General features: G+C 32.2%; 4 protein-coding genes across 7 annotated transcripts; 2 read left to right on the top strand and 2 right to left on the bottom strand.

Annotated features, from left to right (window-relative positions):
- Positions 1 to 1,925: 1,925 nt before the first annotated feature.
- LOC130979815 (uncharacterized) lies at positions 1,926 to 8,152 on the bottom strand. 3 transcript variants are annotated; one of them, XR_009086742.1, is made up of 12 exons: positions 7,742 to 8,152; positions 6,833 to 6,895; positions 6,464 to 6,556; positions 6,196 to 6,323; positions 5,892 to 6,087; positions 5,514 to 5,689; positions 4,963 to 5,092; positions 4,703 to 4,863; positions 4,301 to 4,380; positions 4,076 to 4,187; positions 3,407 to 3,824; positions 1,926 to 2,923 (listed from the first exon to the last, which is right to left on the bottom strand). XR_009086742.1 is itself a non-coding variant. In XM_057903362.1 (11 exons), the coding sequence occupies exons 1-11, from the start codon at positions 8,057 to 8,059 to the stop codon at positions 3,617 to 3,619; spliced, it is 1,665 nt and encodes a 554-aa protein (XP_057759345.1). In that variant the 5' UTR covers positions 8,060 to 8,152; the 3' UTR covers positions 2,968 to 3,616. The 3 variants fall into 3 exon arrangements, 1 of the variants encoding a protein (XP_057759345.1); XR_009086741.1 differs by lacking the exon at positions 1,926 to 2,923 and adding an exon at positions 2,968 to 3,300; XM_057903362.1 differs by lacking the exon at positions 1,926 to 2,923 and having other exon boundaries at positions 2,968 to 3,824.
- A 3,090-nt stretch (positions 8,153 to 11,242) lies between these two features.
- On the bottom strand, positions 11,243 to 11,800 carry LOC130981324 (uncharacterized). The gene has a single exon (XM_057904920.1). The coding sequence runs from the start codon at positions 11,798 to 11,800 to the stop codon at positions 11,243 to 11,245; it is 558 nt and encodes a 185-aa protein (XP_057760903.1).
- Positions 11,801 to 15,200: 3,400 nt separating this feature from the next.
- On the top strand, positions 15,201 to 17,217 carry LOC130982891 (pentatricopeptide repeat-containing protein At1g62930, chloroplastic-like). 2 transcript variants are annotated; one of them, XM_057907026.1, is made up of 2 exons: positions 15,247 to 15,322; positions 15,474 to 17,217. In XM_057907026.1, the coding sequence occupies exon 2, from the start codon at positions 15,600 to 15,602 to the stop codon at positions 16,926 to 16,928; it is 1,329 nt and encodes a 442-aa protein (XP_057763009.1). In that variant the 5' UTR covers positions 15,247 to 15,322; positions 15,474 to 15,599; the 3' UTR covers positions 16,929 to 17,217. The 2 variants fall into 2 exon arrangements, with proteins under 2 accessions (XP_057763008.1, XP_057763009.1); XM_057907025.1 differs by having other exon boundaries at positions 15,201 to 17,217.
- A 4,692-nt stretch (positions 17,218 to 21,909) lies between these two features.
- Positions 21,910 to 23,991, top strand: LOC130979901 (uncharacterized). The gene is made up of 3 exons (XM_057903446.1): positions 21,910 to 22,357; positions 23,280 to 23,326; positions 23,433 to 23,991. The coding sequence occupies exons 1-3, from the start codon at positions 22,096 to 22,098 to the stop codon at positions 23,478 to 23,480; spliced, it is 357 nt and encodes a 118-aa protein (XP_057759429.1). The 5' UTR covers positions 21,910 to 22,095; the 3' UTR covers positions 23,481 to 23,991.
- The last annotated feature ends 1,190 nt before the right edge of the window (positions 23,992 to 25,181 follow it).

The following is a 25,181-nucleotide window of genomic DNA, read 5'->3' on the forward strand; positions in this document are numbered from 1 at the left end:
TAAACTAAAATGAAAAATAAATACTACTAAAAAGTAGAAAGAAACGTGTGGGTGAGATTGTTGTGTAGAGTTTCTTGAGGGCATGATAGTAATCCGTGTCATCAATCAACACACACATTATTTGGGTTACCCATGTGATGATGAACAACTTAAATTCACCTACAACTACACCTACTTTTGCAACTTCTTAAACCTTTAGAAGTTTTCAAAGTTCTCAAATAATATTTCTTGTATACCCTTGAATCGGTCAAGTAGGTGTTGGTCCAAACAACATTTCTTATTCCATGCATGTGATGATCCATAAAAATAGAAGTTTCTTTTAATGAGATAATATGTCAAAGTATTACCTTCTTAATCACTTCAAAAGATTTGTGGTTATTTATAGGAGTTTGAATTAACACTTGGTTGGAAATTCAAGATGATCCAATTTTTTTTATCAAACTTTACACTGTAGGATGTGATTTACAAGATATTGAAAATGAAATGTTGGGTTATTGAGAAAGTTAACGTGGCCATATCGCAAAAAAGTCTATATTGAAATGTGAATTTGAGGGTAACTATTATGGCAAAAGCACATATATTATATGAAAGCACAAGTATAATGGTATTCAAAAGTTTATACTTAATAGAAAAAATAATTTTTAAAGATACGAATGACAGATAAATTTTAAATGTGATTTAAAAATCTGATAAAAATTAATTAAAAAATATTATATTTTTGAAGTATAAAAAAATATATTTAACAAATGATTTATATATTTAATCTGAATTTTTTGTAGCGACATTTGACTAACTATTTAGAAGATGCACAATTAAAACAAAATTTAATTTCTAGATTTTTCACTTTTCAAAAAAATTTGATCATTGACAATAAAAAACATAAAAAAAATCCACTTTACATAAAATTAATCAAATTTTAAAAATAAAAAAATATACTAATAAAAAATCGAATCAAAATCTAATTTAATTTTTTTTTTGAGAATATATATTTAATATATAGTTATCTTTGTCATATTTTTAAATCTTTTAATAGTTTATTTATTGTTTATATCTTTAAAAATTATTTTTATTAACGACATACATTTTCAAGTATCATTTTAATGATTTATCCTAACATACATCTCCTTCTCCTCTCCTCTCGTAATTTTTTGTGGTTCTATCTTATAATGGCTAACAAAAACAATTTGTATTTCATTTGTATAAGTTGTTACAATAATTTGGCTTGACCTGCAATTTCTTCGAATTTTGACTTGTACATTAGTACGCAAATGTTCCAATTAAATAAGCTTATAACGGGTAATATCATTGCCCACCAAATTAGCGGCCAATTAAAGAGAAGATTATTAGATAAATAGTGATCACCGAATCTTTGTCACACTTTGTAAACTTTGTTACATCTTCTACACCACCAGTCCACCACATCATGTTCTACGTTTTTCTTTCTTTTTTGTTTCCCTCCTCTTCAACCGTATTAACTTTAAATTATAAATATTAATAAAAAGCATCTTATCTAAATTCAAGTAACATAGTAAAAAATTAAATTAATAAAAATAAAATCTAAAATTTATGTTTCAGTTCAAATTTTGAAAAAACTTTATTAACAATTAATGATATCTTAAAATTAATTAAAGATTATCGTTTAATTCATTGGTATAACAACCATTACCAAAACTTTTGATAAAAGATATTATCACTGCTATTTTGATAATATCAGTTTTTTTTTTTTTACAAATTCTTATAAACATACAATCTCAATTTTTTACAAATTCAGACAAACATAATAAAAAAAATCATGTGTATAATGATATTATAAAAAATAAGTGACAATATGATGTCTCAAACTTCTGACGTTGAAAAAAGTGAATCTAACATATCTTCTGAAGTGGCTATTATTTCATAGTTTGAAAATTAAGTTTTAGCTCTTATATGCCACCTTAAAAAATGCTGGGACTTGTGAAGTTGACTCGCATCTGTATTATTGAAGGTCCAAAGCGGTTTAAAGTTTTCAATTCAATAGGTATCACTAATGAATTCTGAGGGCACTATGTAATGTAACACCGCAAAAATATCTGTCCAGGATGCACACGAAACAAACCCTGGTTGATATGATATGCATTTGAATAAAACATCGAATATTTTGATCTTTGAAATCGTAAATGCAGTTCATTCCAATCAATAGAATTAAGACATTAACAATTCATTCTCTCAAGTTACAGGAAAGTGAACCAGTCAAAGGAGTCATTTTAGTGACTCAAATTGGTTCCTAGTTCTAACAAGCAACAACCTCATCCTGGGGACTGCTTTGAGTTACTTTTTAGAACTGCAAATGCTAAATTGTGTCTCTTTTTTTTTAACGAGTCCAAAGTGACACAAGTATAAAATATTGAAGTCTATTTAATATCCTAAATGCCTGTTTGGTCGCTTGTACTCATTCCAAATTCAAAAGATAGCAAATTGCATGAAATTGAAATGGCATAGCTTTTGAGTCCACAAGTGGGGTTTGAGGCTAAAAGCAATTTTTCTAAGCCTTGATTCCTTTCAAAGAGAAATGTTTGTGTTAATCCTATAATGACAAGTTCCATATGAAGAGTACATTTCAATTGATACTAAATTATCTCATCACTTTCATCTAGCAATGCAACAACTTTTGTGCAGACAAATTCACATGTAAGCTTAGGACATGGCCAAACCAATATTAGATAGTCATGATTTGTGTCCCACACCTTGCATACTATAGGCAAATAAATGCATGACACTGTGTGCCAGATTGTATACATAATACTTTAACTTTATTTCAGATTCTCCAACTTCTACACCATAGTCATAATATCTCACTGCCACAGTATTTTCTATCAATAAAGACTCTGCTGAGTCACATGACAAATTTGTAGTCTTGTAGCAAGTTTATGCATGTCATATCACACTGTAAAACAATACTTCAATAAATTATTGGAATTATTGGTCCACACAACTTCAACTACTTGCAGAAAGAAATTATCCAGCTTTTAGTTTTCACATGAAAACAACAGATATGACAGTTTCAACTATATACCTGAAGTGATTTATCCAAATACATTTTTGAAGAATCTCAATCAGTTACATGATGTATGACACTTTCTATTCTTCACTTTACAAACTTACAACATGTTTAGGATTTCAACAGTATGCTAACTTCAAAATAAAATTTCAGTGTAATCTCATTTCTTAAAAATAGTAGGAAGGAATGTGTCAACATAAGCTGCTGATGATTGTTAAGACTAAAACTCAATCTTCAGCATGGTTCTGACAATAGGGAACAAACTACAAAGGAGTAAACAGACAATGTGCCCAATCAAGCTCAAAGGTTTTGGTGTGTACCCGAGCTTAAAAAGAATGCAGGAGAGGATTTGAAAAGAAAATTACTTACAGTTGCTTTGTATACAAAAACTCGGCATGTTTGAATGCGGAGCGCGACTTCCTCTCGCTCTACTCCGACAGTTTTGATCTCTAGTAGCATGACAATAAGCTGAAACTGATTTCTCACCCACTTCCACATTCTCTACGAAGCATCATGGAAGGAAAATCAAAGTATTTTCACTTCCCTTCTTATTTCCTAGTTTTCTTAACAAGCACCTCCTCAATTGTTCTCACTCTGCTCTCTTATGAGGGACTGGGTTCTTTTCCTAAATAATGAATACTTAGAGTTTGCAATGGATGCTAAAAAACAAATTATTAAGAAAACAACAAAGGAATCTAGGACTGAATAATTTTGGTGGCTGAATCTACAATATGACGTCGATGTATCCAAGCTAATTGATGCAAACTTCTCTTCAGACTGTCCTCTCCTGTCGATTAATGAATAGATTAAAGTATTTTCTCATGAATAACTTCTGTTAAGAATATTAGTTTGGTCAATAGCTTTGAGTATCTTCGGTTTATCCAAATCAGAATGATGATCTTATTTTGTTCAAGAGAAGAAACTGTTGAGCAAATCTGAAAAGCTATCTTATGCAGTGCAATTCTGAACGAATTGAGCAATTATTTCATGATTGTTTACAGCTACAGATAGCACATATAGCACAGTTGAGAGTTATACCTTAAGAAATTCTGAATTGATGTCCACAGTGAACCAACATGTTTAGTTCGCTTGCTTGAATCTTGATATTTTGGATCCGTATTGAATTCTTTGAATTTTCCTTGGGATATCCCTAGAAAACATGGATGCAAAAAAATGTCATAATATTCTTGTTTTTACATGTTTGTATATGTATGTTAACGCATAGCTTTAGTCCAAAAGTATCCAAGTAAAACGAACTATTACCAGTGTCCTTAGAAGACAATGAATCATATTTAGATGCTCTTAGTGAGGCTAACTGTTCAACAAGCACGCGTTCGGTAGCACTGAAACAAGCAGGATATAAGGAGAATGAAAAGAAAATCACAAGAAACTTCAAGAAACATAAGTAACGAAGACATCATATTTTGATCTCTTTCTCTTGTGAAGCCAGACACTCCCATGAAACTAAACCGACTTTGCCACTCAAAGAAATTCAAACTTGGAAAGTTCTATTTATAGGATTATAGACAGAAAGGGTAAGTGAAATAAAATAATCCAGAAATTCTCAACCCCAACATAAACAAAGACAACTTTTCTATCACGAAGCTCCAAAAACTAAGAATTTTCCAGTAGTCTTGTGAAATTACAGATAAAAGAATTCCAAACCTGATATTTTTAGGAATCAGAACATTCACAATGAAGTAATGATCGCCTCGAAAAGATGGTCTATTCATGTCTGGAACTCCTAAACGTGACAACTTTACTGAGTCTCCAGGCTGAACCCCAGATGGAATCTGGAGATCCCTTAAGCCTTCAACAGTTTCTACCTGAAGTCACCTAAGTTTAAGGTCAGAACAAGTTTGAAAGGCATATAGAAGCTACAGACATTGGTTAATGCCATGAATGATTGGGTTAGCTAAGTTTACCTTTTTAACAGATCCCAGTATTGCATCTGTAAAGTCAATATTAATCTTTGAGTACAAATGAAGACCCTCTCTCCAAATACCCTGCTTTTCATCTACATGGAGAACCACAAAAAGATCCCCGCTTATACGCCTGAAAAGATGAAACTGATAGTTAGCACCTATATGAGTTCAATACATGGTGATTCTAACTGTCTTTCTGTTCCTGGTTGCAAGCCAATAATCTGAGAAAAAGTAAGACCCAAGTTTATTTTTAAACAAGTAATCTTGGTTCTCAGATTCCAAGATAAACTCCTCATAATGCTAGTAAGCCCTCCATGGTAAATTAGTTGGTGCTTTGTTAAAACCGAGAGTTTGATAAGGTAGCCATCCATATGAGTAATCAATTTCATATTTATTAATTTTGTAAAGAATAAATCAAGAAAATATTAAGCAAATGTTTTATGCATGCTGCCAGTTAATATTTTAATGCAAAGCTTTACATAATCAGACAAAAAATCGTCCATTGGGAGTGTATAGTTGAAAGCAAAAATATTCATTGCCATTCTGCTAACCTCCTTGAATCAAAATTCCCTTCCCCTCGAATTTGTGTTGTGTCTCCATCACTGGCACCAGGAGGAATGACCACTTCCATTGTTCGTTTAGATTTTACCTGACCACTGCCTTCACACCTTCGACAATGATCAGTGATTATCTTGCCAATACCACCACACTTAGAGCAGGTAGAAACCTGAATTCCACACAGCAAAATATCTTCCCTTTGGAATAGTCTCAAATAATTTGAATATAATCTAGTATAGTCCCTACCTAATTAATTTTTTTTTAATTGGAAAATAAATCAAGAGAGTAAAGAATGTATGTACAGAAGAGGAGAGATCCCCACATAGATATAAAATATACTGATAACATAAAATATGATTCAATTAAATTACCTGAGACATGATTCCAAAGGGTGTTTTCTGACTTTTCATTTCTCCTCCTCTGCCATCACAATTTGTACATATTTTAATGCAATTCCTTGATTTAGCTCCTGTACCATCACAATCATTACATGGCTCAAAACAAGAAACTTCAATCTCCCTCCGTACTCCAAAAATTGATTCTTCAAAGCTCAAATAAAGGTCATGCCTGCATGCCAGAATAATATAAAGTTATTTCTATACATTTTGTGTTCTGACAGAAATTGGTCAAGCATACAAGTAAAATAAGACAAAATCAAATTGAGAAGATGGCAACCGAATATCAAGGCCACGGCTTCTATTGCTTCTAAAACTGAAGTTCATGCCCCCTTCATCACTTTCTCCAAACATTCCATTTCCATCAGTGCGGCCAAAGAATGCATCAAATAAATCAAACGGATCAACCTGGTCAATTCAAAACACATCAGCAGGAACAGATGTTAACTCTAGGACTTTATAACCAATCAACAATTCAACATATCAAAGCATATTAGGTTCGTCTCATTCAAACATTGAAGCGAATATAATCTTGAAATTAAACATACCCCAGAAGCACTGGCTGACCCTCCATTTTCTCCTTGTAGACCTGACTCACCAAAGCGGTCATATAAAGATCTTTTCTCATCATCCGATAGGACCTATACACATGCTTTGTTACCATAAGAATAAAGGAGGGAACAATAAAATATAGTAAATACGAAAATTATCATCCATGGCACAATATGATTAACTATAAATTAACCAATTTAGATCCAACTGCATATACAAGATAGAGAAAATTTTACGCTGCTAATGCACAAAAAGTTAAATCATATATAGGATAGTATAACAAAAGATAAAAGAATGATGATGTCCTATCAGAGCCACATTTTACTTATAACATAAACATACTGTTCTAGGGGGAGAAGAATTACCTCATATGCAGCACTTATTTCCTTGAACTTCTCCTCTGCCCCAGGACGTTTGTCTGGATGGTACTGATCTCAAAAAAAACATTGTTACAAGAACTATTAATGCACCAAATGGCTCAACAAACATTTTAATACAACTTCTGTACTGTACAATCCAGTTAAATTGATAATCACAACACAAAAAGTTAACAATTTAAAATTACTACTGGCAATAAGTCCAGGTGCATTGAGGCATAGAGAGATGGAATCATCCAGAAAATGCAAATAGCTTGATGAAATAGAACTATATAAAGAATAGAGTATATTATTTGAACAAAGAAGGCCAAGTGACCAACTAAAACATTTCATCCTCTACTCTTTCTTTCCAATTTAGCTTTTCTTTAGTTCAGATCAGCCAATGGAGTTTCATTGATCCTATTATATATATATATATATATATATATATATAGAGAGAGAGAGAGAGAGAGAGAGAGAGAGAGTAAGGAAACATATTTCGGCTTCCAAAATAAAAGGATGCTTCTTCATCTTCATGTCTCCTTGGTTGAGTAGTTTTGACTTTTGAAGTGCAAAATAGAAGATGAGACATAGAATAAGAACACATTTCACCGGTAGATATGCTCCACAATGAAAGTGCGTTTTTATTTTTAATTATTATTATACCATCTCATATTTTCCTATACCAAAATAGTGTAGATTGATTTTCATTCCAAGCTTTTCATCTTAGACTTCTACTTACTCAACCACACTAAAAAAAAAAAAAAACTTTCAGCACCCTAGATTTCATCTTTCTTCCTCTTCAACCATTTCCCAACAACCCATTTGAATTACCAGCTAAACATGCCAAAAACACATTAAAATCCGACACAGCAGAAACCCTAGAAAAATAAATTTCTTGAAAAGGGGGAAGGTTACCTTGCGAGCTAGCTTCCTATAGGAGGCCTTGATTTCTTGAAGAGTAGCATTGCGGCTAACATTCAAGACGGAATAGTAATCGGTGGTTCCAGCTTTGGCTCTGATGGTCGAAGCATAACGGGAAAAAGGGGTGTTCCTGGCAGCGGGAAAACCGAAACTTGGGATGTGACTATGGCTTGTTGTTTTGCGGAGGAACTTAGAAGGTGTGGCGGTGGTGCTGAAGAATCCCAAGGTAGCAACTGCAAGAGTTGAAGGTGATGGCGCATTGGAGGAGAAGGAATATGTGGGTAGTGATGAATATGTGTTTATCAATAGCATCGGTAATGAGAGGGAAAAGGAAAGTTTCTTCAGAATAATTGGAGGTTTTAGGAGGGTTTCTAATTCTCAATTCTCAATTCTCGTCTCATAGCCGTAGCTAATGTTCCAGTTCTAGACTAAGTTGAGAGAAAAAAATACTTATTTTGGTAAGTAAAATTATACTCAAATTTCAATTTAATTTTTAAAATTTTAATTGTTTTAATTTAATTTTTTAATTTTAATTACATTAATTTCTACAATAATTTCCATCATAAAAATAATTAAAAATTTAAGAATTAAATTGAAATAATTAAAATTTTAAAAATTAAATTAAAAAATTTAAAAATTAAATTGAGTATTTTCTTTAATGTAAATTAACATATTAAATTTATTGGTAATCCAAAAAATAAAAAAATAATATATTTTATTATCATACTCAAATTATCTTTTAATTCTTCTTTGTTGGATGTTTTAGGATTAGAATTTAGAATTTAAAATAAAATTTTAATAAAAAATAGTTAATATTAATTGAAAAAATTGATTCTTTAATTGAAATTAATGTAATAATATAATTAGTTTCTATTAATAATAAAATTATCTTTCAAAATGTAACGATCATACTCTGAATGCATTCTCTAGATCTGCTTTTTTTTTGAAGAAAAATTGGTATATTTTAGGCTTGATCTCTTTTACTCTCAATCTTTGAGGGTTTCTCCATATATTAGCTATAGCTGTCTTTATCCATCCTACATTAATATGTTTTGTAGTGTACAACTTGCTCAATATGCTTGTTTGAGAGTCTTTGATTCCGTCTGATATATCTTCGTCCTTATATACTATCAAATCTTCTTCTTTCACCGTTTCATTGACTGATTCTTCGTGTTCCACTATTTTTGACATTCCTGTATTGTAGGAATGGTACTAGATTTATTCTTCTCGATCTCTAAACGGATAGATGTTCACAATTTAGAATGGATGTTTGCACGATGTATTATGGATATGTGGCCACTACATTCCTCACCCCCTAAGAGAGCTCCTTGGGATGAGAAGAGAGGATTTTGCAAATCATCATTAATTTGTTCTCCGATAAACTCTAACTCTTTATTACATCTCTAGAAATAGCCACATATTAGCTATATACATATGACACTCTTGACCCTGGCTCTTGCAAAAAGTCCTTAACCTGGCGCCCAAGGTAGCCTAACTTCTATGTGTACCTAATTTCTTTGAGACTACAAAAATAAAAAGATACTTTAGGTTTTCAAGCTGTGGGCCGAGAAAGATGTCATCAAAATATAAAAACATCAACTCCTCCTCAATGATACGGTCACACATCGCTATTGGACAGATTCCCTGGTACTCCGTCTCCCAACTGACCGTATACCTCTAGATGCTGCTCCTTCTCAGCTGCAAGCTGCACCTTCTAGTTTGAATCCTCCTCACGATCCTCTTCCTCTGACGAGCTGTTAATATTGCCATTTTTGAATATTAGACAGTTAGCATAAATTGGAGCAAGGGCTTCTCCTAGTGGCCTGTACTATGCTATCAGTTAGTCAACCGGCTGGAATAGAGGCTCAGGATGATAGACATAATCAAAATCAGGTTCAAGAACCACTTGATTAAGAGACTTTGGAGAAAAAGGGTGCAATAGACCTCTCGAGTGTAACCATGTCAAAGGAAAATCGTATGGCACATTCGAATTAAAATCCAAGCTAAGCAAAGGGTGCTAGAAGGATCTGTCGTGCAATATATACAGTTGCATACGAGGCTCACCCCAAATCAACATGCTTCCTAAATCTGGATTCTCATACGTAAAAAACTCTGACATCTCATAAAAGATTACTGCCATCTCTTTCTGCAAAGAAGGGGAAAGAAAAAGGTGAAAACTTAAGGTTCCTAGTAGGGTATCACACAAGCAAGGTTGTTACCAGTTATTCAGAGGGTTATACTATTAGTTTCTTAAACATTTACTTTCTTTTCGGTTCTCAATTAATCAGTTCTTATTCGTATCATTTCACATCTTCAATAACCAAATAACACAAACACATCCAAGCACACACAATACACAAGACAGAGAATATATACACAGTTGTCTATCCACTCTCCATATTACCCAGACACAAGTCTCAGATATGACTTTCTAGATGCATCAGTTGCATAAGTCGTACGGCCGAAACCACATTAGTTGACTTTCAATTTGCGAGAGTCGGATAGTACAGCTACATCAGTTGCCATTCAGTTTGTGCTATAAGTATGTGTAAATCTGGAAAATAGTATTATCTGTGAAAATTCTCATGTACAATTAGCGTTGGACAAGCGAAATAAGAACTTTAAACTTGTCTGGCCCAAATAAACATTTAGTTTTTATTTACTGTTCTTTTTATCCTCTGCTCAATTTATTTTTCTCAGTTACCTTTTCTTTCCTCAATCATCAATTAAATTTTTTCTCAATCCCTCACCTTTACCTAAGATCTTTTATGTAGAAGGCCTCTAGGTCCTAGGTTTTAAATTAGGTTTCTACTCCTCTATACTTAAATTACCGTTATATCCTTAGTTTTTTTAAAAATGACCATTATGTCCCTAATTTTTTTATCAAAATTATCATTATATCCCCAAGCTTTTATGAAATGACTTTTATGTTCTCAAATTTTTAGATAATTACTATTTTTTCTTTGAACTTTCATATATTTATCTTTTTGTCCCTAAACTTTTACAAAATCACCTGTTTGCGCTTAGTGGCCCAAAAGATCATTTTACCCTCAAATATTTTATTAAAAACTAATTTATCCCTTATGCCTCCTAATTACCAATTTAATCTCAAACTTTTAACAAAAAACTATATTACCCTCAAATCTTTTATAAAATGATATTTTTACCCTTATTACTTCTTTAATTCATATTTTCTACTCTTTTAATCTTTTAGGGAGATTTTTTGCTTTTTTTTTCCATTCACTTCTTTTTCTTTACACTTGAATTCTTAGCACTTTCTTAAAAGCTCTCTCATTGTATCATTAAAGTATTTTTCCATTCATATCTTAACCCTTCACTTTTTCCTTTTAAATGGCTTTCAAAACAAGTTTTTTTTTTTTTTGAAATAAAGGAAGCTCAACACGTTAAAGTGGAGCATACATAAAGAAGAAAAGAAACATACAGACCAACTCCCAAAACACAACACGCTCCTGGTGATTCAGGACTGCCCACAACTCACACGGGTTCACATCCACACCACTCTGTGTAGCTCAATACCGTCCTTGTTTGAATTACCCCAATGCTTGCCCTTGTATTCTTGAAGATCCGGACATTGCGTTCCAACCATATGTTCCATATCACTGCAAAGAACGCTGTCATCCACATCTGGTGCCCTTGTTGTCTATTGTGCATGCCCCACCAGCTTTCAAACATATCTTTAACGGTTCCGGGAATTACCCACTCTCTCCGAAACAATCGCACCAAATTACACCAAACCTGCCATGTTACCTCACACTGAAGAAATAAGTGCTCTGCCGATTCGCTTTCCTTGGTACACAGCACACAAGTGCTATCACTCTGAATGTTAACTCCCAGCTTAGTCAACCGCTCCTTGATGTTAACTCTACCAACTAGCACAAACCACCCAAAGAGCTCAATCCTTGGAGGCACAAAACCTTTCCAAAGTAGACTTGTAAAGCTATAGCTTGTGATTTCATCTGACAATGTTTCCGATTGTATGACCTGTATAACTGATTTCGTAGAAAAAACACCTTTATTTTCAAACTTCCACATGACATTATCCTCACGGCTAGTTGAAAGCTTCACTGGGCTTAACCTCTCATGGAACTGACGGAGAAGTTCCAGCTCCCCTTGAAATAATTCTCTCCTCCATTGAAAATTTCATATCCAGTCTACCCCATTCCAAAACCCGCAGTCCCCAATTAAAAATTCTTGTTGGCTTGAAATAGAAAAGAGTCTTGGAAAAGTCACTTTCAGAGCATCATCCTGAATCCAATTATCCTCCCAGAACTGGGTTTTTCTACCATTGCCTACTGCCATTGCTAGGCCCCTAACCACCTTATCATGAATTCGTGGTTCTTTAATACTCAGCTGACAAATATCTTTCCACGGTCCTTCTGTTGATGGTAAAGGCTGAGTTAGAAGCATGACATCCGGGTTTAACTTGTTGCACGAACACACAATCTTCTTCCACAGCAGGCACTCCTCCTTGGAAAATCACCACCACCACTTAAACAGAAGCGCTGTGTTTCTCAACACTGCATCACCAACCCCCAGTCTCCCAGCTTTTTTTGGGGCCTGGACCAACTCCCATTTCACCAGAGGTATATATTAGTGAATTTGAATTAAATAGTAATGTCAGGTGACTTTTGATATAGTCTCCCAGCTTTTGATGAGCAACTGTGCTTTATTTGACTAAATCTTCCTAGAATTCTTCTAAAAGATATGCAGTGGTAAGATCAATGACATGGATATATGATTTTCGCTGCTGTCTCTAAAACAAATACATCTACTAAATGCATGACCCCACCTTTTTTGGTTGACAATTTCAACATTTTGTTATTTTTCAAAATCTGATCACAGCTGAAGAAACCTGTATACAAAGTATGTGATTACACTTGATTTTTCAAGAAAAAAAAGGGGCTGTGCAAGAAGGAATTTCTAGGAATTTGTCTACTATCTTTCAAGTATGAATTATGTTAAAACCTTTGTTCTTTTCATAATTAATATTACTCGGCTGTAATTCTTAGAAATCAACTGAAAATATGTACATTATGTTGATTTCATAATTAATGTTACTTAGTTGTAATTAATGTTTTCTTAAAACCTTTGTTCATTTTCATAATTAATGTTACTCAGCAGTTAATGCTTGGTTGAATTATTTCATTATTTCTCGTTAAAAAATCCTATATAGGGATTATTATATTGTTCTTGTTTAAAATCATGTTGAAAAGCTTTTATTATTAAAACATGGTTTGGAGTTTTGTTGTCTGTTATTAGCTACACCTGTCACAAAAGATTTGGGGATTCTAATTCCAAGTACAATTGTTTCTACACCTGTTTCTTTGGGTTTTCTAAATCTTCTCTGCAGTGATGATTGGGGTTAGAATAAAGAATTAAAAGTGAAACAATGTTGTAAAGTTTGAAATTGCATTTCTTCTTGAAGAATATCTTTGAATATCAAAAGTTGAACTCTGCTTAAGTGCTGATTAACTTATTTCATGAAACTGATATTGACCTTGAATTGGTGGTTGAATATTTTGGATTCTTGACGTTTTCATCTTTGTTCCATGCTTACTGATTGCTAGGTGCACGCAAGCATGTTAAGTTGCAGCATGGCAAAGACAATGTTGAAGATCTCTAGTATGAATTTTCCTTTATACTTGGATTTCAGTTTGTCCATTTGAAATAATTGCGACAGTTGATATAATATTTTCTCAGCATATTTGATTTCTAGTTGAACCCACCATTGGATTTTAAGCTTCAAAATCAGTTTTGGATGGAAGTGGATAATAGCTACTTACTTTCACAAAAATCACTCTTCAGACTGCACTAATAAACATAAAATGAACAAACAAGATAGAATATGGTTGATAGCATGCTGAATGCTTCCTGTAGATATCGTTTAATTGTTTTTTCCACCCTTTCTTTTTTCTTTCAAATAGGTATGTGATTTTGGATTATCAAGAATGAAGCACAGTACATTCCTTTCTTCCAGATTAACTGCAGGAACAGTAAGCTGTCATAATTCTCATTTCTAAGCTCAAATACTGTGTCATACCCTCTGCCTTCTGAATATTCGTTCTTTCATGTTCTTGTTCTATATTTTGCTGCATATTTTTTATGTTCGTTGTGCTTTATATTCTTCTGAAGATATACAAACATACACAAATGGAGGCATTTGCTATTATCTTTTAACAAAAAATTTGGAAAACCAGGAGCTTTTTGCCGTTTAAAAATTCATTATGTTTGGCATGTTATATTAATCCTTCTGTGATGATATCTTTAGCCTCGGCTTATGTTATGTTCTATTTATAATACAATTACTAGTTCTTTGTGCCAAGAAAATGTTGATTGAATAGGGTTTGAGAGAATGAGAGAAGGAAGAAAACACAGAGTGAGAAACAAAAGAGGATTCGAAGAGAAAGACAAGAAATTTATGATCTGCATTACTAGTGAGCTTATCATGAATCTGTGCTTATGTATAGAGAAGAATAGCTTGCTTTGCAAGCTAGTACAAAAGGCACAACAGCCCGTTCATTCTTAAGTTAGTTATGATAGCTGTAACTAACAGCTCTCCTATTGTAGCTGGCACTGTTCTAACCGCCAACAGTTCTTTCATAACTAACTCTTGTAACTCTTCTCTAGACTTTACCAGCTCACTCTACTACGATGAATGGTCTTTGGTAACAAATGAGGAAATCTTTCTTAATTTTGTTGAGGCCTAAACATGAAACTGTTGAATTTTGCTTGTTATAATTAAATTTACTAAAGTTGTTGTTTGGTAAGAGTTTCTGCCTTTCTGGAAAAAAAAAATATAAAGACAGGGGAGATAGAGATAATTGCACAAATTTTTTCCTAGGAAGACCAATTTTGTGCATTTCTCTATGTCTCCTTTTCAAATAGGTCTGTGTCCTCTGATAATTGCCAAATGGGGCCTTAGTTAACTACATGCTTTTCATCTCTACCTCAAACTCCTGTCTTTCATATGTGTGATCAGCTCCGGTATTCTGCACGTATTTAGTTTTGTTGCTAAGCCTTTGTTTGGCATTGCAGTACATTCATTTTTTATAACATGTTCAGGCCGAATGGATGGCGCCTGAAGTGTTAAGAAATGAACCTTCAAATGAAAAATAAGCTCAGTTATCATTGGTTTTCATCATTAATTTTTTTAGTCTTTTAAAATTAATACTAAAAATATGTTTTGATTTTTTAATTTTTTTAACTTTTTATTTTTGTTTCAATTATAATGTTATAATAGTTTTTTTTAATGTTATAATAATCTAATATGAGTAATATTAATTAAAAAGTATAATAAATTTAATATAAAATGATCATAAATGTTAATTTTTTTTTTAACTCTTTAAAAGGAGTTTTAATATTCCAAAGTTTTAAGAGTAAGAAATCGCGTACATACCGGATAAAAATTACGAGAACTATTTCCGCAGAGATCGCAACGTCTAGTCGTCTACGTCTTGGACCAGAGAACAGACAGCACTCCTCAAACGTAACAGCAAAAGTGCGAATCACTAAAATGTTGTCATCCTCAACCTCAAGGATCACTTTCATTTTTAGGTATTCTCTTCTCCAAATCCCTAATTTTCTTTCCTTCCCTTCCTCTTCATCCCTTCACTCTCATTCTACTCGCCAAGTTGATGAAGCTGTTCATTCCTTCACTCGCATGCTCTCTATGCGTCGTACTCCTCCCATCATCCAATTTAACCAGATTTTGGGATCTCTTTCCAAGACGAAGCATTTCCACGCCGCCGTTTCCCTTTTTCAGCAATTGGAAGCCAGAGGAATCGCTCCCGACTTATTTACTTTGAGCATCGTAATTAATTGTTGTTGCGGCATGGGTCGTATGACGCTTGCTTTCTCTGTATTGGCCAAGATTTTCAGAATGGATTATCAACCTAATACGGTAACATTGACAACAATCCTGAAAGGTCTCTATCTCTGTGGTAGTGTTGAAAAAGCAGTGCGCTTTCATGACAGAGTGCTGGCTCATGGATTTCACTTCGACCAAGTCACTTATGGGACCTTGATCAATGGGCTCTGTAAGACCGGACACCCATCAGCTGCTATTCAAGTGCTGAGAAAGATCCCACGGCATGGGATTGTTCCTAATGTCTTCATGTACAACTCAATTATTGATAGCCTTTGCAAGGTTACACTTGTAAATGATGCTTTTCATTTATACTCTGAAATGCTTGCTAAGGGAATTTCTCCCAATGTTATCACGTACAGCACTCTAATTTATGGATTGTGCCTTGCTGGTCAACTCAAGGAAGCCGTTCATTTGCTAAATGATATGATTCTCATAAACATTACTCCAAATGTTCGTACATATAGTATTTTGATCGATGGGCTATGCAAGGAAGGAAAGATCAAAGATGCTAAGAATGTGTTGGCTGTGATGACAAAACATGGTGTGAAACCAGATGTGGTTACTTATAACTGCTTAATGGACGGGTATTGTTTGGTTAATCAGGTAAATAAGGCAAAATATGTATTCAACACAATGGCCAAGAGTAGACCATTTCCTAATGTTCGGAGTTACAATATCATGATTAATGGCTTTTGTAAGAGTAAAATGATCGATGATGCCTTGAATCTCTTCGAAGAGATGCGTCGCAAGAACTTGGTTCCTGACACGGTAACTTACAATACACTAGTTGATGGCTTGGGAAAATCAAGGAGAATCCCTTGTGCCTTGGAGCTTCTCAAAAAGATGCATGATCGAGGTCAACCTGCTAATATAGTCACTTACAATTCTTTGCTGGATGCTTTGTTCAATATCAAACAACATGACAAGGCACTTATGTTATTCAATCAAATGAAAGAGCGTGGCATTGATCCTGACATATATACATACACCATACTTATAGATGGCATGTGCAAAAGTGGAAGACTTAAAAATGCAAAAGAGATTTTTCAAGATCTTTCCATTAAAGGCTATCATCCAGACGTGAGGACATACACTATTATGATAAATGGGCTTTGCAAAGAGGGCCTACTTCATGAAGCATTGGCTTTCTTGTCAAAAATGGAAGACAATGGCTGCTTACCAAATGCTGTGACTTATGAAATAATCATTCGTGCTCTGTTTGAAAAAGGTGAAAATGATAACGCGGAGAAACTTCTTCGGGAAATGATATCTAGAGGCCTATTGCAAGGATAAAAGTTGGTGAGATTCTTCTTGTTAGACATCACAAAATGTTGTTTGTATCTCTTTCTTTTTAACTTGTGTTTTGTTCTCAATTATCTTTCGATTCCATATTAATGCTTTTAGATCTTCACATGATTGTGATTCTTTATTCTGCTTTACCCACACCTAAGTGTTTTCTTTGTCGTTGCTTATTTTATGGCTTTTTCGGCGACTAGATGGCTGTTATATGTGGCTTGTCGGATCTATCATTATTTCCCCTTTTGTTTTTGTAATTATATATGTGCATTGATGTTAATTTATTCCTAAGCTGAAATGGTTGTGATTTAATCATTCAAAGGGAATCCTTGTTAGTTGTGAAGCTTCCCTGCACTCTTATTGTCTTTCGATCTTTTCATTTCCCCCATATTTGAAGTAAACTCCCATGCAGCAGCATACTGTCTGATGTAGCCTTAGATGAAATCTCAAATGTTATTTTGCAAACATCTTCTCATTTTTCTGTGTTCATGCAGTTATACCTGAAGCATATTGTACCAAAGCAATCATTTTGATAAAAATAGTTACTGATTCAAACTTCAAAGCCAAAAGATTTTGATCAAACACTACCCTCTTGCGCAATCTCCAAGCACCCCAAAGAGTAGCAAGAAACATTTGCACAGGTTAATACTCAAAAAAGTTGGAATACTCTATCATGAATTGCATGTTCCCATATAATCATGTTAAGAAAAATAATAAACCTATAAACTTTACAATTAAAATGAGAAACTTTGGTGGTATATTCGGGCTTTTAAGTTCGAATCTCATTAATGCTAAAATATTGTGTTAAGAAACAATTATGTGATTAAATCTGGTTTTAATGAAACAATTATGGTAATTTTATAGATAGGAATTGTTCAGTAGAGAGTATTTTCATTTGTTAGCTGAGCTGAACTTGTAGGTTGATGGCTTGATAACTTTCATCTTTATGCTGGCTGTACCATAAATCAATTGATTCATTTGAAACGTTCTTGGAGTTATCATGAAAAACATTGGTCTATTTGTTTGTTGTTTTTTTTTTTTCAGAAAAAAAATGACATTAAAAATTTTGAAAAATGGCATTTATCATTGTCTTTCGAGGTTTTTTTTTTTTTTTTTTTTTTTGTTAAGGTGGAAACAGAAAATAACTAGTTTACAAGGGCAAGCAGTAGCAGAAAGCCATTGGATTTTATTCAGATGCCCTTAAACTAAGCAGCAAGAATACAACCTACTACAGTAATAGGGCCCAAGCATCTAAGTCTAGTAGGTAGATACTGAATATTACTAGGTTAGACTATACAAGATGTGGATGTCAAGCCATTTCAAATTTTCAATCCATTTCAAATATATCTTAAAACCCTTGTTCATTTTCATAACTAATGTTAGTCAGCAGTTAATGCTTAATTGAATTATTTCATTATTTCTTGTTGAAAAATCCTGTATAGGGATTATTACATTGTTCTTGTTTAAAATCATGTTGAAAAGCTTTTATTATTAAAACATGGTTTGTAGTTTTGTTGTCTGTTATCAGCTACACCTGTCATGAAAGATTTGGTGATTTTAATGCCAAGTACAACTATTTCTACACCTATTTCTTTGGTATTTTCTAAATCTTCTCTGCATTGTGATGAGTGGGGTTAGAATAAAGAATTATAAGTGAAACAATGTTGTACAGATTGAAATTGCATTTGTTCTTGTAGAATATTTTTGAATGCTAATACAATTTCTTTTGGCACAGACAATATTGAAGATCTCTAGTATGAATTTTCCTTTATACTTGGATTTCAGTTTGTCTCTTTGAAATAATTGCGAGACACTTCATTTAATATTGGAAAATTATCCCATATACCAGTTGAAAAGAGAGGAACATGGTATGGTAGGTACGAACAAGTTGCCGAGTTTATTGTTGTCGTGTAGTGAAGTAGAAAATGTTAAAGAAATCCTCGAGTTTGATAATGAATTGACGCAAATGACCAGCTTGAGAATAAGGATCGATGGCTAGTTAATTGGTTTCTGAAGTACATAAAAGCAAAAGCAACTTTTAAATATTAAGGAAATTCTACCTTTCTTTTTTGTGAGATGCTAAAATGACACTCTATTTCTCTTTATTTTATAAATATACATTATTTTCCTTTCTAACTTTTAAAAAACCTTCTCTTTAATCCATTTTAAATTTTTTGTATTAACTAATATTAACTTTATCCATTTTTAAGAAAAATAAATTATTTTTTGAAAAATACCCATTAACAAAAATGTTATTTTTTATCATTAAATTTTACTTACCAAATACCCTTTAATAAATTATTTTTTTATTAATTAAATTATATTTTTACCAAAATACTTTTAAAAAATTAATAATTAAATTTTTTTTAAAATACCTATCCTTCAATAATTTTTTAATTATTAAATTGTGATTTTACCAAAATTTTTGTTAGCAATTATTTTTATATTTTACTATTAATTTTTTGATATCAATATATATTATTTTAAGGGTAATTTTCTTAAATAAATAAATGGAGATCAATTTTACCTGATTACACATTTTTTAAAACGAAGACACAAATGCATTTTTTCATGAATCTATAGAAACCGCTACTAAAAGTAGCGGATTAGGGGAGAACATAAACCGCTACTGACAGCCACGCACTACAAGAAAATAGAGTTATTTTAACACTTTATTTTTTAACACCATAATTAAATGTCAAATTTAATATATATTTTTGACAAATATCACAAATGTCAAATTTTCTATGTTTTCTTGATGAATAATTTGACCGTAAAAAATTACTCCTCAATTTTGATACTCATTTGTTTTCAATTTACTCCACTATTTTTCTTCTTCTTTGGGCTCTGTTAATTTTGACATCACACTGCTCTCAGTTTAGGATTATACTACTCATTCTTTATCTTCAAAATCTCAATTTATTCTTTAGTTTCAAGATCTCATTTCATTCTTTGTTAAAATTTTTTGTTGAAAATATTTTATAGCCAATAAGTGTCAAAATTAATAGTATTTTTGACAATTAATAAGTATCACAGAAAATATATTCTCAAAATTTTCTAACAAATTATTTTTGACAGCCAATATTTATTAAAATAAGATTTAAATTTTTTTCACAATCACTTATATGTTAAAAATACTATTTTTGACAAAATTTTTATTAACATATTTTCATAGTTAAAATAATGTCAAAATTTGTTTTTTTTGATTAATTTTATTTTTCTTTTACACATTATAACCCTCAAAAATAATATAAAAAAGTTATCCAGTATTCCACACTACTATAATGGAATACGGTATGTCACGTACGAATAAGTTGCCGAGGTTACTTTTGGTGTTTAGTGAGGAGTTAAATTTTTAAAATGTCCATCTTATTGATGAAAACGACGAAAATAAGAGGCCAAATGTTTTGGCTTTAAAGGCTGCTACTCTCTGATCTTCTTTATTTATTTATTTATTTATTTTGGGTCTAAGTTAAAAGCATATATGAGAGGGTTAACATACCTAGTAGAAAAAAAAATCCAATTAAAAAAGACACGTGTAAACGACTAACACTTAATATTTTTATTTTTTAAAAAATATTAAAATTAATGTTGAGTCTATAGTTTAATTAAAAGTTTGATAGAAATCAGATGTAATTAATTTTACATAAAATTGATAACTAAAAAATATTAGTTAAAAATTTAGTTAAATTAATTAAATTATTTAATAATTTTTAGTTATTAACTTTACGTAAAGTTAATTGTACATAAATTTTACCTATAAAATTATATTATAAATAAAAATATGATATAATAATATAAAAATATTTAATATAATTAAAAACTTTAATTTTTTTCTTAAACTCTAATTTTAAAATTTTTTATTAAATTCTCTTTAATTTCTATCTATCTTAATACAATATCCTATCAAAAAATTACATTAATTTTGATTTATTTGTTAAATTTAAAAATAAAAAAACACATACATTTGTCGAACTGAAATTTTTTTTATAAACTTTTTCTCAATTTATTTATTTATAATTTTTTATCATCATCACTATTATTCTATCATTGTCATTATCTATTATTATTACAATTGTTACTATAATTGTTGTTGTTGTGGTCGTCATTATTGTTATTATTATTGGTTAATCGTAAACAAATTCTATTTAATTAATTAATTAATCAATAATAATAATAATTGTGAACAATTTTTTTTAATTCTTTTGTAAATGCAGTCTTTATTAAATTTGAAAAAATATATATATTATTTAAATTATAATTATTTCCATAATTTTTTTAGGTAATCATCTTATAATAAATGTATGTATTAAGAATATGTTTAATTATTCTGTTGGCCTTTGTAGTTTTATCAAATTTATAATTAAGTTTTTATATTTTTTTCTAATCACGTTCTTACACTACTTTTAATTTTATAATTAAGTCTTTTGTGTCAAAAATATTAAAATCAACGAAATATTCCCTCTAAAAAAATTTCTAGTCAAAGTTCTAATTAAGTTTTTAATTGTGGATACATTCAATTTGTATAAAAATAAAATATTTCATTAACTCTAACATTCTTATACTGAAAAAGACTGAATTACAAAATTTAAAATAATATAAAGATTCAATTAAAAGAAAAAAAATTTAGTAACCTAATTATAAATTTGATAAAATTACAAAGACTAATAAAATAATTAAATCTTAAGAATATAGTTGAATTAAATTTCAACTCTTTTTTATATAGGTTTAATTACTCTGTTGGTCCCTATAGTTTCGCGAATTTTTCAATTAGGTCCCTATACTTTTTTTCTTTTCAATTGGATCCCTATACATTATTTTTTTTTTCAATTAAACCCTTACTGTGACAAAAACGTCTAAAATAACAGAATATCCTTTTAAAAAAACGAATATTCTTTTTTTTAAGATAGCATAACACTCTTATATTTCAAAAATTCCAAAAACACCCTTCTCACTTGACCCAATCACCCAACCCCCCCCCCCAAAAGAGTCACATATCCTTAGCCCTAACCTCAAGCTCTCTCAGAATCTGCCGCGGTGCCCTCTCGCCGCGCCTCCTCCTCTCAGCGTCCCTGTCGTGTCTCATCCCTTATATTCTGCTCATCCCTTGTATTTCGCTACGCCTCTGTCCCTCTGTCCCTCGCCTACGTGCCTCTGTTCTTCCATGCTTCCCTCGCCTCGTCGCGCCGTGCCTCCGTCCCTCCCTCACCGCACCACCCCTCCGTCCCTCGCGCCTGGTTTCGCTGCCTCGCGCCTGCTCCCGTGGCTTCCGTTTCAGACAGATCCCAGGACTAGGTTGGATGCAGGGACTTGGGAGGGTTGGCCTTGGTTATTGCATTTCGGCTGCAGTGGCTTGTCCCTCCCTCACCGTGCCGCGCCTCACCACGCTGCGCCTCGATCTGCCTGCACTCGATTTGTCAAAACAGGTGACATTAAAATTATTTTTTTTTTTCATTTTTTCGATGTTGATGAACTGTGTTTATGCATATGTCAATATTTTCGAAGATGATTAAAATTGGTTTGCTCTAATTTTAGTGTTTGATGTTCATATAGATATTGTTTTGAAGTAACACTTTTTAGGATAATTCTTGCTTAGATAGTATTGTTCGTTTCTTGCTTAAAGTGATTGGGTCAAACCTAGTTGTTGTAGTTGTGAACAAAATTGTGGCTAGCCATTGATTTGAAGTCCTATCTCTAGTCTTATGTTTCTGTTTGGGAGATTGATAAACTTAGAAAGGTATTGATTTTAAGCTTTGCCCTGCCTCTGACATAATCTGAAGAACTATAATTACTCTGATCCTAAATGTGGCATGAATACACTGTTTTCAATTAAGATTTAAATGTTTCTTGTTAAGTTCAAAAATCTGTTCTCTGCCTTTGTTTTAGAATGCTTTGGTGTTGCTTTGGTGTAAACTTTTGCTAGGTCAAGAGAAGATGGTTTGATACCTCAACTTAAGTTGTAAGACATAAAACTTATGTGTGTTTTGCAGAAATGGCCATCCCTTCAGGAAAATGGTTTTCACAGAACTTTCTTTTTAAACTATACCACTAACAAATCTTTTACTTTCTTCCTTCTAGATTTAAAGGTTTTACATCTAATTTGTATCTAGGTTGATCTATGAAAACAACGACTGTTACTACTACTAATAATAATCTTTGTTTAGCTATGTGGAATTGGCTAGGTGAATCAAACCATGCCATAGTTATATAGTCTTGTCATTATCTAGTTTAATTTTAAACTAGAATAAATGAGTAAAAAAGCGTGCCTTTTCAATATTAAGTTTTGCATATTCTGTTATTAGAAGTGCTAGCAGTTGTTTTATTGTATCTTAACGTTTTTTGAAATAGCTTCCAATGGGCAAGGATCTAAGGGCAACATGACCAAAAAAGTCAAGGTATTGCTTGTGCATTACTATACATGGATAATGATCTTGTAGTTAATTTTCAAGTTGAGCTTCTCTTCTTGATTTCTTCATGCTCATAAGAAAAGTGAAACTCTAGCTGCAGAAGTGGATGCAACAACTCAGAGGGACAATGTTGAACTTGTAGCTGAAAATGATCGGAGTACCCCCATATTTGCAGACCAACCAAACAAGGAGCAACCTGTGGATTCAACGTCTCCTTTGTCCGGCACTTCATTATCATAAAGCCAACTGATGATGTTGGTAAACATGCCACAGATGATGTGAAAGTTTTAGCAGTTGAAACTGTTTCTGAAATTGCCACTGTATCTACAAATGGTGAGTCTGTCAAAGAAAATGCTTTTGAGGAGGATCCTCCCCAAACTTCCAAAGGAATTGAAGCCCCAAGTGATGAACTCACTAATATTGGCCAAACTAACAAGCCTAGGGATCTGGATGCGAATCAAAATGTGAATCAAGAGAGATCAGAATCTGTGGGTGCTTATATTGTTCCTGGACCTAAAGATGGTGATGTAAAGACACAAATTACATTGGCTTGTAGTTTTTTATTGTGTACCATTATATAATAAAGACACAAATTATATTCTATGAATCCACACAAATGTAAAATGTTACATTATCATAATGAATACTTGAAGGATGAAAACTAAATTTTATATATATATTTATTACTATTATTTCTATTTTATTTTATTCATTCTTTTTTTAGGTTCTTAAGATAAGGTATTTTGAAAGTTAAAAAAACAAAAGAGAATGTATTTTTGGTACAATTTGTATATAAATAAGCAAAAGAATGATAGTGACAAAATAAAAGGAATATTTTTCATGTCTTAGAATCATTGAATAGGGATCATAGGAATATTTTTCATTGAATATTTATAGTTTTACTAAATTTTCAATTAAGTCCCTATATTTTTTTTTCTTTTCAATTAGGCCCTTAAGGGTATAAAAGTAATTTCACAATTCACTAACATTTTTTTGACGTTTAACGTTAATAAGGACTAAATTGAAAAAAAAATTAATGTATAAGGACCCAATTAAAAGGAAAAAATGTATAGGGACCTAATTGAAAAATTCGCGAAACTATAGGGACCAACAGAGTAATTAAACCTTTTATATATAATTAGACTTTTAAATATAAACTCTATCAAACATTTTTTTTTGTAAATTAAAATTTTTTTCTTATTTTTCTGTAAAAAAGAATTAGTAGTAAAATTTTTTACTTTCAAATATTTTTATTGTGTGTTCTTTAAGACTAGTAAAAACATTTTTTTTTGTCTTTTTGTATTATAGTCACAACATATTTCTAACACTTATATTTAGTTTAGTTTTATAATAGTCTTCATGTCCTGACTTAACACTAAGACCCATGTCCAAATAAAATAAAAAGGCCTAATCTATAGATTGGCCTCTCCGCGTAACCGACCTCCTCTAAAGAGGTCGGATTCAACACAGACTTCACTCTGAGGAAGTCGGGATCGAAGGTTAGCTAACAGATAACACTTATTCAAATAAATAACTGCCCATACAATCTCTCAACCCACTTCCAGGAGGCATATCTCAACTTCCCTAAGATAAAGGAACGGTTATCCTCCTTAAAAGGTGGAACTACTCCAACGGTGGTTATTGGTTCACCACTATAAATACATTGACACCCCTCAGGTATCTTTAAGTTCTAATACTCTCTAAACCTGCTCAAACCCTTTGCTGACTTAGGCATTGGAGTGTCTTTGCAGGTACCACCTCCCATTCCTTCACACATTTAAGTCGGACGGCGGCTCCCGGACGTAAACCAAGTCGGAGACTACCTCCTCCAGACGTTTGGGCT

The sequence above is a fragment of the Arachis stenosperma genome, chromosome 5 (assembly GCF_014773155.1).
Source record: "Arachis stenosperma cultivar V10309 chromosome 5, arast.V10309.gnm1.PFL2, whole genome shotgun sequence".
Taxonomy (NCBI): Eukaryota; Viridiplantae; Streptophyta; class Magnoliopsida; order Fabales; family Fabaceae; genus Arachis; species Arachis stenosperma.